General features: G+C 39.7%; 1 protein-coding gene across 1 annotated transcript in view; it reads right to left on the reverse strand.

The window, feature by feature from the left end:
* LOC124591202 (TATA-binding protein-associated factor 172) overlaps positions 1–14,351 on the reverse strand; it is a 294,467-nt gene that overhangs the window by 216,406 nt on the left and 63,710 nt on the right. Inside the window, exons 14-15 of the mRNA XM_047131715.1 lie at positions 7,908–8,081; positions 2,286–2,458 (exon numbers count right to left, since the gene is read on the reverse strand). Of these exons, the coding sequence (XP_046987671.1) occupies positions 2,286–2,458; positions 7,908–8,081 (347 nt within the window). The remainder of the gene's footprint in view (positions 1–2,285; positions 2,459–7,907; positions 8,082–14,351) is intronic.

The following is a 14,351-nucleotide window of genomic DNA, read 5'->3' on the forward strand; positions in this document are numbered from 1 at the left end:
ATCAATAAATGCTTGCAGACATTCTCTGTATTCCCATACAAGTGAGAATGAGACTATGACAAATTGAGACCTGTGACTTTATTGTGTTTCCTCCACCTCAGCCTGTAATATTTACTTTACCTGCAAGTAAATATTACATGCCAAGGTGGGCAAAAGACAATAAAATCACAGGTCTCAATTTGTCACAATCTCATTCTCACTAGTGCGGGAATACAAAGTACTGTATAACTGCAAGTATTTAGTGATCAATGTAGGAGACTATGTCATAGGGACATAAATAGGGATATACTCTGTGTAACATATGGAAGTTCGAGTTGGTCCCAAAGGCGTTCAGGTGACTGCTCGTGATAAGTGGGAAATCTAGGTTTGAGTCTCAGTCTGGCACATATTTTCATATTAGACACATATGTGTCTGTAATTCTTTTGTGTACAGATTTTCATATGTTACCAATAGGTACTACAATAATATTATGAAAAGGATAGATTGCTAGTTACTGTAAAGATGGCACATTGAACTGCAGACACCCATGATGAAAAGACTGTTACATATTAGCTTTCAGCCAAAGCCTTCTTCAGAAAAGAGAAATGCACACACATTCACACTAGCAAGTACACCTCACACGTACAACAATCCTCTCAGGCCACTTTGGCCATATGGCAGTGGTCATGTGTGTGTGACGTGCTTGTTTGTGTGAACGTGTGTGCATTTCTCTGCAAGCACACTTCACACACACACGATGGCTACCTCAGTCCACTTTGGGCAGTCAATAGTTATTAGAGTTGTATTTCCCGGGAAATCCTGTATTTTAGCTTTTTTTTGTATCATTTTGAATTCATCCTGTATTTTTCCAACTTTTGCATTGGTCGTTAAAACAATTTATTTTGCGTGACACGCCACGGCTTTTCCTATTCTCTCTAACCTTATGGTGAACAAGTACTCCGTTCCTAGAACTGTATGGTCACTTCTCCATTGATGCGAAGTGAAGGTACTTTTTAATGTCATTTTTTGAATTTGTAGATGTAGGGGGAAGTGAAATTCATCTACATTTACCAAATAGATGCACTTTCTTTAATATGAGCAGTTGTCAGAATCATTACAAATTGGGAACCCATTAAAAGTTACATGAGATGTATGATTGTCGTCCCAAAGCTCTGAAGTTATTTTTATGGGATTCTGATGACACTGAAAGACAGTTAACCTTGGACATTTATTCAACATTTTTTCCAGATTGGTGCAGTTGTTCTAGAATGTTCTAATTTTTTAGAACAGCCTGATGTTACTATAATGTAAACTTTTGATGCAGCCAAGACTCTGTTTAGTAAAACTGAGCAAAGAATGAGATATTCTGGTAGTGGAGCAAAAAAAGTTTTTAATAAGTTAACTGTTTCAGAAAACGCCTTGAAGATAATCTTATGGACTTTTAAGTCTAATTGAAAACATATTTAGTCAAGAATTTCAAATTTGAAGATCATCTGCCAATGGCAGTACAATCTTGGATGCCTCTTTGTCTATGGTCCAAGCTAAAATTTAAGCATTTTCAAGAAGTAACTGACTCATTTCGGTTAGATGATGTCATTGAAGATTGTCTGCATGATGAACATTGCAGCACAGAAGATTATTTTGAATCAAGGGTTGTCCACAGACGAGAATGCAAGCAGATGGTGGCTTAATGTTTTCTGTACCTTGAGAGCAACACATGTTCACGTTCTAAATTTGCTAAAAGTAGTTGGTTTGTACTAAGAATTATTCCTAGTTCAAATGATGAGGCAAAAAGTATTTTTCCCCTAATGAACCATAAATAGACCGAATTACACAACAAATGCACCCCCGAGCTTATAAAAGCAGCAGTGAATTTTTATTTCATCTGTATAGAATGCTTTACATATGAAAAATCGAATTCAAAATGCATAGTCGTAGCCTTCCTTCTTGATCCCTTCTTTTCCCAGTAAAAAGTTGGCAACCCTAGTAGCGGTCGTGTATGCGACACATGCCTGCTTGTATGAATATGTGCGCTTCTCTTTTCTGAAGAACGCTTTGGCCAAAAGCTAGTAAGTAACAGTCTTTCATCAGGCCTCATTGTGTCTGTATGCAACTCAACATGTTATCTTCACAGCACATAGCAATGTCTCCTTTTTTTCATGACATTGTTGGTATTCCAACATGGACTTTCCATCTAGCAATGTCTCCTTTTTTTCACGACATTGTTGGTATTCCAACATGGACTTTCCATTGATCAATAGGTAGTACACTTATATCAAACACAACTGAGGTCAACTATGCTTACCTTTCCATAGGCATCAACATCAATTGGAAGCTTATAGTGCTTCAGCATTGCAATGAAGTCGCGCGTTTCTTGTAAAAGTCGTGTAAAGGAAAGTGCAATTTCATCAAAGTACACTACTTCAGATATGCACTGCAGTAATTTCGCACGAAGTGCCTCTGGACATGGTCTAGAACCTAAAGGGAGAGAAAAAAATCCTGAGTGTATGTTATTCATATACTTTTAACACAAAGTTATTAACTTTTACAATCAATGTCATACGATTAACAGGAAGAGAGAATGTTAAAACTCTACAAATACAATTGTTTGGAATGGTGGACGAGAGAGAGAGAGAGAGAGAGAGAGAGAGAGAGAGAGAGAGAGAGAGAGAGAGAAGGAAATATGGATCTGAATCTGTGGTTATGCAGTAAATTCATGTTGGGATATCTATGGATTAATTTTTGAACATACTGATGTGTCTCCATGGGTAGTACTACTACATTCCTTGATGGCCAGTTTGTTTATGGAGTACTTTGAGGAAAAGCTACTGGAATCTGTTTATTTCAAACCCACAGTATTTTGGAGGTACGGTGATGACAAGTTTGGAGTGCAGCCCCATGGTAATGATAAATTACAGGGATTTTTAAACAATCTAAATTCTATACAGGAAAAATTCAGTTTACAGTGGAAATCAAAAAATGCTTTCCAATTTGGATGTTTTGATTGGTTGCAAAAATGATATAGCACCTTGGGACAAGAGTTCATCCAAAGCCTATTGATATGGACTTATGTTTACATGCAAATAGGTGCCACCATCCTTCCCAATCAGTGAGTGTCCTCAGAGCAATGGTTCACAGAGCACATACCATTGCTGATGAGAGCAGTCTGCAGCACAAACTTCTACACTCATAGGGAGTTTTTGAAGCAGGTGGGCACTCTCCACAAGACATACATTACAAATAGGTCAGATCTTCATCAAGAACAAAGTTAAAGCGTTTGTCACCCTCTACCGAAGACAGCTGTTCTTTTGGGTTCCATCAATGATGACCTGATACTCTGCAAGGTCAGGGTTTACAAGATCCACTGTGGGCGTGGCCTTTTGTACGTAAGGCAGACAACTTGTACAGTCCATGAATGAAGCACAGAATACTGTAAGTGCACCCACCTGTTGCAGCCCAGTAGACTGGCTGTGGTGGAGCTCACTCTACACAGCATGAAAATGTCAAAACTGTAGTGTTGTCTTATGTTTTTGGGACTCTGGTGAAAAAAAAAAAAAACAGTAGAAAATCATTTGTCAAAGAAATTAGTTAACAGAGATAGCAGATTCAGCCAGGACAATTGAAGTATCCAGTACTCTCTTCAACAGACTCACAAAGATGTTGCTACACTGCATCTCATAATGATAAATCTATATCAAAGCATAAATTGACTGTTTAACCACAGATTCATTCATGCATCTTCCTTTGCCAGCAATGTGACGTTTCTGGTGCTTGTGTATCTACAGTACCATGCACAATGACTCAGTCTGCAGGTTTAAAATGACAGAGTTCATGTAGTACTTACAACCTATCGGCTCACTCTGGAAGATGGCTGGAAGGAATGTGGTCAAAATATTAGGAAAAGAAATAAGTTTTATATCATTGCAAGCTAAAACTGAATGAAACCATCTAAAGCTGTACAGGAATTTGAACTGCTATCTCCTCTGTAATGTTTGTGGCCAAGTAGAACAACACACTATGATTGATGTGCCCAGTGAGCCAGCAACAATGGAACTTCATCAAGTCGAATAAACAAAACATATCAGTTTCCTAGAATGATGAGTTGGCATACTTGGTTCAGTCTGACAGTCAATCACTGAAGCACTGGAATGTCCTAGCGGGTAAGCACTCATGTTGTATTGTAGTGTCCTAGTGAGTATTCACTGGCAATGCACAGGAATGATCATATGTGGACGAAGTCCATGGTGGTTGTGTCCCGAGACGGGATAAGCTTGGAGACTAGTCGAGACGAAGTCCTTGAAGTGGTGAGCTGCAGTGGAGTCTGACTATGCACCATAGGCAGGACTGGCACAGAGCCCGGAGAGTATAATATGCACAGCAAAAGAAACACCGACTGAGGAACCGCTAGGCACATTCTGTATTACACTCTGACTGTGGACTGACTGCAGATCAATTGGGTGGTGCCCAAAATATCTGTCCAGCAGAAGGATACTGGCGGAGGCACATAACTCACAGAGGCAAGGTAGTGCAGTGATGTAAACGCTGTTTGTGGTAATGCTGGCTCCACGCAGTACCTGCTGGAGATTCAGTTGTAAACAACTTAGCATACAAGGGCTATGCCGAAAGTTTTTAGCAGCCCGTAAACTGTAAGGTAGAGGACAATGGGGTTGTTTTCATTCAAAAGAGCGATGTTTTTCGACCTTGGGACGTGTACGCGCAGCCCCTGGCTAGCGGTGATCCCCCCACAGCGTGGTAAGAAAGCACAGGCAGTGCTGAGTCAGAGACGGTGCAGGATGGAGCTGTCGCGCCGCGACTTTCACGCCACGATTTTTTACGATTATAATAAGGATTTAAGTGCCGAAGAATGCTATTCTTCTATGCTGCGTGTTTTTGGTGAAGCTTCCCCTTCTAGGGCCACAGTTGGAAATTGGTTTCGCGAGTTTTCGAGGGCTCGGCAGTCAACTGAAGATGAACCTTGTTCCGGTCAGCTAGCAACAGCTGTGACTCCTGAAAACACTGATGCTGTGAGGAAAATGATCAAAGAAGATCCACATCTTACATTTTGCGACATTGAAGGGACCCTAAATATTGGATCAACAGCAGCACAGACCATCGTTCATAGTCACTTAGGCCTTACTAAGAGATGTGCCCGTTGGGTGCCACATTCCCTGACAGAAAGCCAAAAGGAGGCGAGTGGACTGGTGTCATTTCATGCTCGAAAAATTCAATGGAGGGAAGTCCCAAGACACCTACAATATCGTCACAGGTGACGAAACATGGATCTACCATTATAACCCTGAAATGAAGAGACAGTCTTCTGTATGGTGCTTTCCAGGGAAGGAACCACCCACAAAAGTTCGACGAAGTTGGAGCTCTGGAAAAAAGATGGTGGCAACTTTTTTCACAAAGATTGGGCATCTCACCTCTGTGACCTTGGACACACGTCAATGCTGAATGGTATGTGAATGATTGTCTTCCTAAAGTCATCGCCACATGGAAATCACAGTATCCAAAGTCCAAGAGTGGGCACCTTCTGCTGCATCATGACAATGCATCTGCGCACAGGGCCACCAGAATGATGGACTTTCTGGAGAAGGAAAAAGTGCGAGTGTTACCTCATCCCCCCCTATTCACCTGACCTGGCCCACTGTGACTTCTTTCTGTTCCCTAAGACAAAGGAAAAAATTCGAGGGCAGCGGTTTTCATCAGATGAAGAGGCCATTGCAGCATACGAGAGTGCACTAAGTGACATCCCAAAAGAAGCTTGGACTGACACATTTTCTAAGTGGTTTCAGAGAATGGATAAAAATGTATACATGCTAATGGAGAGTATTTTGAAAAGTTGTAAACTTTTTTTTTGCAAATAATTTTTTTTCACACATTCTGCTAAAAACTTTCAGTGTAGCCCTCGTATTTGTGTTGCTGCAGACTGTTTTCTTATGCGCTTCAGAGGAAGTGTAGTTCACAGGGCAGGTCTACTGTAACCCGCTATATGCTACTGTATGATTGGATGCTGTGTCATCACAGAATACAGCAGTGTCAAATAAGAGTCCGGAGGCTTAACCAATGCACCACCTAACTCTACAGCAAATTCAACATCCTTCTTTCCTAACAATATATGAATAACTATTCTTGTCAATATTAGTCTATATTTGCAGCATTACAACAGGAGGGACAACTTCTATAACCATGATATTGTTTATTACAGGAATTTGTACAATCTGAAACGCAACTAAACAGTAGCAGCTAGGGCTAGATAGATATCTGGGTAATGAACCATCTCCATACAAAGCTGCAGCACCCCCCCCTCTCTCTCTCTCTCTCTCTCTCTCTCTCTCTCTCTCTCTCTCTCTGTGTGTGTGTGTGTGTGTGTGTGTGTGTGTGTGTGTGTGTGTGTGTGTAGGGAGGGAGGGAGGGGGTGGGGGAGAGGGAGAGGGAGAGAGGGGGGGGGGGAGAGAGAGAGAGGGGGCGGAGACTCCTACTACAAGGGAGGAGATTATCTAAAAACTTAGTGATGATTTTGGTCTTGTTATTGTGCTTGTTTGGGACCAGATTCGAAACACTGATTGTAAACTTTCTGTTTCACACACCGAGTTACATTCTTTCTTAAACAATCAGTATTTACAAGCACATTAGTTTGATAGTAATATTTCTATTTAACTAAAATTGATAATGACCATTAGTGTTTTAAAACAAACAAATGAGCCACACAAATATTTCATTTAACAATTGGTATTCACTGTCTCAGATCACAACAGAATGTTACTGTCAGCCCTCCAGTCAACACTTCTCCAGTCACAAAAGCAATAATTTCTGGCCAGATACAAAATTATCAACAGTGACATACATAGTTTACTACTTCCAATTCAAATACAGAGGAAGCACTCCACAAACTTTGTCCTGTCAAATTCATTTCATTTCATGAGCACACCATTTTTCGTTGTTAAAAGTTATTTATTTGACAATTCTGGGGTTTTCTGTATACTCCAGGAGTATTTTCATTAGCAAATACACAAGAATAATAAACTTACACAATGCAGGTAAGAATTAATTAACCTTGATTCTCACACAGACATCCTTTCTGTAAGCACAATTTTTGGTGGGAGGAGAAATTATTTAATTATGAGACAATAAAGCAGAAATTTCACTTCATTCAATCATTTACACCATATTACTGTAGAAGTAAAACTTCAAAACATTGAAATTTTTGAAGTACAACAGTTTACTTCATGTCTGAAAAACTGAAGACAAAATTTTTTATCAAGAATTTTTGAACCATCAGTATAGCAAAATGATTAGCAATTTGAACATTTTAGTGTTCAATAGCTGTATAATGTGAGCATTTTAAGAAAAATTAAATATATTCTTGCGTCCTAACAAATCTGCTGGTGAAATTTAAGAACATAATTTTCCAAATGTTTTGACTCCACCCAATTTGGAAGATATTAATTTTGTTCCTCTTCATGAAGAAAAAAGAAAGGAAGATTAGGGTTCAGCACCCTATTGACAACGATGTCACTGGAGACAGAGCACAAACTTTGGTTGTGGAAGGAAACTGGCTACAACCTTTCGAAGGAACCATCCTAGCAATTGCTTCAAACAATTTAGGGAAACCACAGAAAATTGAAATGAGGATAGCTGGATGGGGATTTCAACTGCTGTCCTGAACATGTGTACTGTGTGCCACGTAGCTCATTTCTCTGTAAGATGTGAACTTCAGCTTGCTGTGCTACAGGCTCTGTAAGGTATCAAGTCATTTCATGCATCACTAATTGAGACTGTGTTAATAGTGCAGATGCAAAACTGATGTGTGAAGCACTGGTTTATATTTGGTTCCAGAATGCAAACTCATGCTTTGTGCGTTTTTGAACTCATTTCTATAATTCACTTAAGAGAATAAAATTTAAAATGTTTGCTGTGTACCAACCTGGATCAAGTCTTGCCCATTCTGCAACTACAAGTCCCACAACCATGCGCTGCAAAGCTGATTTCGAGTTAAGATTTGCCAACAACAATCTCACATAGCAGTCAACAGGAGTTTCCATATCTGGAGTGTACACTACTGCAGGATCATGTTTTATCACAAAACACGACAACAAACCTGTAAATGAGAAATATTAACTTTCAACATTTTTATGCATGATAGCTGCACAATAAACTGTCATTATCTTAAAGTGCGTCTTGAATAAATAATGTACGCATTTCTTTTCATCTCCAATTCATACTTCTTTGAGCATTTAAAACTACTCTTAAGATGCAGACAGTATGACAAGAACCAAATTTTTGAAGTACTTACACATGTACTTGTACTGGAGTTTTGGTTTAAACAGAAACAACAAGTACAATACTGGTAACAGCTTAGCTTCAGGATACTTAAACAACTGTGATAAAATGCAGTAAAAGGACAGAGGGATACATCAGAAGTTTGTCAAATAAGTAACATTTTATGAAAACACGACTGGGGAAAGTGAAATTAGAAGTTCTTCACAAATTTTCAGTATATACTATTCACAGCTTTATGAAGGACTCTTAAGAGATTTTAGCTGTGCACATAGGCTGCTAAAGTGTAAGCTGTTTCTCTTCAGTTGCTTAGGTATCTTAATTCCATTTCTCATTATTTTCTTATGCATGCATGAAGGAATGAATGGAATAAATAATATGACCAATTATACTGATGCCTGCATATCACCATTGAACTTCTTGAGTATAAACTCATAGCTACCTATATTCTACCAACAACTTCCAACTCCAAGCACGATCAGCTGAAAACAGCACTTACTGTACAAACAAAGTGGCCTTTGCACAATAAATTCTGCAGTATACACTGTTTGACTCCCATTTCATCCCAAAGTTCTAATTCACCGCTTGAACGTAGACCACAAATCCTCAAGACCTATATGTACACTTTCCCCACAAACAACCAGCAAAAAAGATCAAAGCATTGTCACTGCTAAATGACATGTCACTATTCTCAATATTGACCACTATAGTATGTCCTACATGCATGAGTAATATACTGCTACAGAATTCAATAGTAGGGAATGATAGGTAGAGTGACAGCAGCTGGACTTGAATAGACTAAAATTGTATACTGTCTCCACTGCCCACAGAATTTTTTTATCTATCACCAAAATCTCATACCAGTTCACAAGACCTAATTCCAGCACCTTCACAGACTATTCTTCTTTATCATCATCATCATCATCATCATCAGCAGCAGCAGCAGCAGCAGCAGCAGCAGCCGCCACCTTTTGGCACCCGCAACTGGGTAAAAACCTTTTTGTGCGGCTCATCTCAAGAGTGGCTGGATTTGAGGGATGACTTTAAAATTGTCATTAAGTTTTCATACAATCTTCTTTTTCTCTGCCAACAACCCAATGCCTCAATGTATTGAGTTGATTTATGATATTTGAATCATTAATTCTGCCTATAGTTACAAAACGAATAAACAAATTTCAGTCAACACTTTGAGGAATGGGCAACTAGAGTGTGACAGGTTCTATTAAACAGAACTTATTCTCTTTACTGCATTTGAGAGATGGGTCTTTTTCCTATGATATACACACATTATGCTGAAACGAAAATGTGTTGTTTTCACAACAATAACAACTTTTTTGTCTTCCATTTCCTAAACAGAGATACAACTTATTGTTACTGAAACACAAGTATTTCAAAATGTTTTTTTTACTGAAAATTACTTAGTTACATTTATCTCGGTACAAAAAATTTTGAAGCATTTTGGCAAATGACGTCTTATGTCACATTCTTCGCAGAAGGACCTGGTATCTTTTCCTGCCACTTTCCCAAATCTTGTCTTGCTTTGTTCCGCACAAACCTTACACCTCCTCTGAGGTCATTTAGACATTTCTGTAGCCAGAATCAAATGATGACTTTTTTTCCCCCACTGAGTCTGTTTACAGGTGAAATATAATGTGACCATCTGTCAAAAGCCTGAATAAGCATCTTCTAGAGAATGGACTGACATGAGACATACAGGAAGAGAGTCAATGATGTTCTTGAAGATACTGACAAGGATGTGGAGCCATGCTAAATCCAGAGCCATGGCCAGCTGTGCTAAGTTTGAGGTTGGCACGAACAACCCAATCAGGGTAGTCAGGGAGTCTGTTTCCAGGGGAGTCTCATAAATTCATCCTGGTGCTCTACACATCATCCATGTACACTGTGAGTTATGTGACAAGTTGCATTGTCCTGCCGGTAGATGCCATTGTGCCAAGAACAGATGCATACTGGTGTTGAGTCACTGCAGTTTTCAGAATTGCATCACACTGGGAATGCAACGGAAACATTCCCTAGATAATAATGCCCATTTCCTCTAGCCTGGACCCTTTTGACAATTGTTGCATGGTGTTTGCTTTCAGATGTTTCATGCTGTACACGCTAAGGGTCATCTGTCAGATGGAGCATAAAATGTGATTCACCAGGCCACCTGTTGCCATTCAGTGAAAGACTAGCTGTGGTATTGGTGTGCAAATTCCAACCTTCATTGCTGTAGGACAGCAGACCAACAGCAGGTGCCTGCTGTGGAGGCCCACATGGAGCACCATTCACTGAACAGTCACTGGGACACACTGTTGGTAGCCCCTTGGTTCATTTAGCAGTCAGTTGCTGAACAGTTGCACATCTATTTGTCCTTACCACAGCTGTCTCCACCCCTGTCATTTACGCCCCACGGTACACTGCAGTTGCCTTGGTGACAGTTTTGGATAGTGAAATTTTGTCATGCACAGTATACTTTCATCACAGTGACACATGAAGGAGTTTACAAAGTAAGCCGTTTCGGAAATGCTTCACCCTTCAGCCAAAATCCAATGGTCATGCGCTTTTGGATGTCAGATGAATCGCTTCGTTTCTGCATTACAATAATCACTACACTGTTTTAAGTGTGCTTGTGACACACTTTATACACCCGCTATTGCTAGTGCTTCCATATGCAGACTGAGTGGTTATTGTTTGTTGACACTGAACATAGGTGGTGGTCACAATAATGGCGTCTGGACTGTGTAACACCCACTGAACCAGAAACAACTAAGAATAGACTGATAATATGATAAAAATTCATTTTGAAAGGGAACAGTGAGATATCAAGGGATAATGAGTATGCACTACATATCAACAGTGATCTAAACAACCACAACTGTTGGAGCTGGATAATGAGCCATCTTCATGGAAAGCTGCAGCATCAGCACAATTTAGTAGTTTTGTGTGTGTGTGTGTGTGTGTGTGTGTGTGTGTGTTTACCTCTTCAGGGGAAAAGATTGCCAGAAAGCTAGGTGATGTTTTCACTTTCAAAAATGTGCCTGTCAGAGACAGGATTCAAAAAAACGACATTCACAAAAATTAAATGCAAAGCATCTGAAGGAGACTATCCAAACACAACAGTTGAAGTGATTTGGATATGTCCAGTGAATGTCAAAGGACGAACTGCCAAAGTTAATGAAAAATGTATAAGTAAATGGCAAGAGAGGAATTTCAAGAAACATAGGTTCAGAATTTTGATGAGACTAGTTCAGTTTTTAAGAAAAAGCTTAGTCCACTTGTATGGTCAGCAGATAGCCCTGGAAACACTGATGCCAATCAATTTGCCATTGAAATGAGTCCTTGTCATTTGGAACGAAGAATTACCTCGCCAGGGCTGTTCAGACATTAGAGCATTCAAAGAATATGCTTTCAGCTTCAGTTTTATCCTTACAAACTTCAGATTGTGTAACAACAAAATCTCAGACTTGTGAATAACTTTTGGCTAATGCCACTGAGTGAGGAAGTTGCAAACTTCTTTCAAAGCCTTTGGATTTTTTGATGAAGCTCTTTGTCACTTAATAGTTACGTAATAAGCAGACCATCTGTTACTGGGCTCACAGAAATCCTGCTCAGCTTCACCAGGGTGATGGGTACACATTGTTTTGAGGATGAATGATGTGCTTCTGTTATTGTTACATCCAAACATTACGTCAACATATCTGAGGCGTTTCTTGATGCATGGTTCCACACATTTCCAAACCTTGGCATTAAGCTACTTCATACAAATGGCAGTGGTAAAACATTGGTTTATTTGTTGAATAATTTCAAGAAATGCTAACATTACTTGACCTTCCAGTCAGTGATTTCTTTTTATGTAGCAACCGGAGAGTGTTATGTGGCATACTGGACCAAGAACCTTAGCTAAGCTGAAGACACAAACTGAACCCCCAAGGTGGTGACTCCTTGTGCTGCATTATGCAAACCCTTCACTAATGACTTACATTCAGGAAGTGTGGAAAAATGGACAGCATCTGAGTGATGTATTTTTTAAAAAGTTAAGCATAATGCAAGTTCCAGTTTTGTACAATATATGATGGAAATTAGATGACATTTTGTGATAATTCTTCATTTTTATCTAATTATTTCAACTTCACTTGCCTTTAGCAACCAGGCAATTCTGCAATTGTTGAACACTGTATATCCAATGGGCATTCAATGAAGTATTACAAAACATTAATTTTGGCCACAGCAACATCTTTTTGGGACTCCATTATAAAAGAATCTGTTGCAACACACATTGTGGAAAATCTAATGAACCACGACAGTGTAGAATCCCGTCATCTCCGAGATTTGTTTAAGACAAAGATGCCAGAATACTCTGACGACTGCAGCAAGCAGCAACATCGAAGACAACTGGTCCTTGCAGTTCCACCAGAGAGGGCACTGCCCCTCAGGTGATATGGTCCTTCTGTCACCGTGACTCTCATGCATGTGAGGCAATACTATCAGCACGCTGTATAAGATGGAGTGGTGAACATATCTTCAGTCTTAGATGGCTCACCTGAAGATGACTGGCACGTGTACAGTATAAATATAGTAGAGTGAAGTTGACAATTACCAGCCGCAATCCCAAAATCTCTTCAAACATTTGATTCACCAGGAAAATTTTAAATTTCATATTAAATGTCTTTATGGGGAGGAGATGGCCTCACACGTAAGAAGTTTCGACAAGCTACGTGGTAAGAGAGAAAAACTTTTAAGTTCTTTAAATTGTTTATGATATATTGAGACCATGGCATAACACCAAAATTTGCCAGAGTGACACATTTTATTAAGACTGCCACTGCACAGAAGATGACGAAGAAGGCCAGTCACACTATTGTTGAGGAGAGAACTTGTTATACGAGATGAAGGTTGGATGCCATTTCAGGAGAAATGTTCCACCTACATCTGAAGATTGTGGCACTCGTTTCTCCTGTATCATGGCATTGGGTTGAGGGAGTGACTTAAGCCAAGATTGATTGGATATTTAAGGATGCAAGTTCTCAGCAGATGCCAAAATTTAATCGTTTCATGCCACAGGGAATAACTGCACAACGTAACATTGTTACCTTCACGGAGAAGAATTTGGTCCATGCAATGCTCTCTGTTTTGGGTAAAGGACTCAATTTTGCACTTACATCAAGTGCTATGCCTCTGATAAGTTTTGTGAGTGGTGTTGAAGAAGCTGGACAAGGCCATCCTATGGATGCTGCTGAAGAATTAAGAAGGGAAACTTGCCATGCACTTTTGAAAGCTCCCCCTCAACGCAGTAGTAAAATCTCTACAGAAAGGGTGCATTACAAAATCGCCAAGAGGATCCTGACATAGTGGTGCTGAAGCCTGATAAAGATATCTCAACTGTTTTGTTACCGTGTGGTTTGTATTTGGAGAAGATGTATGGCCTACTTAGTGATAATATGTAAGGAAGATTGATCACGACCCCATAGCAGGTGTGCAACAGAAGACGTGTACACTCCTCAATTCTTCCTCGTTACCTCCAGAAACCATCAAGTGGTTAAGACCACATGGAAGTGTACCACCAAGACTGTATGGTCTTCCTAAATTGCACAAATAAGGTCTTCCTTTACAGCCTATAGTGAGTGACAGTGATGCCCTCACATATGATTTAGCCAAACATCTTGCTTTCTAGCTGAGACCACTGGTTGGCAAAAGTCTACATCATATACAGAACTTAGCCGATTTTATCAAGAGACTGGGGGCTCTCTACCTAAGTAGTTCAGATCTTTTAGTGAGTTTTGATGTAGTATCTCTTTTTACAAATGTATGTCTTGCTGATTCCTTGGCATTAATTGGTAAGCAGTTTCAGTCAGGCTCCACTGTTTTGTTTCAACATACTCTTTGCTCAATCTATTTTATGTTTAACCAAGAATATTTTGAACAGACTGACAGTGTCACCATGGGCAGCCACTTGTCTCCCCCGGTGGCTAACTCTTTTATGGAGGATTTTGAGGAAAGACACTGGAATCAACGATTCTTAAACCAACTGTTTTTTTGGAGGTACGTGGGCAATACTTTCATAGCATGTCTCTATGGGGAAGATGAGTTAATG

Source organism: Schistocerca americana, chromosome 2 (genome assembly GCF_021461395.2).
Source record: "Schistocerca americana isolate TAMUIC-IGC-003095 chromosome 2, iqSchAmer2.1, whole genome shotgun sequence".
Classification (NCBI taxonomy): Eukaryota; Metazoa; Arthropoda; class Insecta; order Orthoptera; family Acrididae; genus Schistocerca; species Schistocerca americana.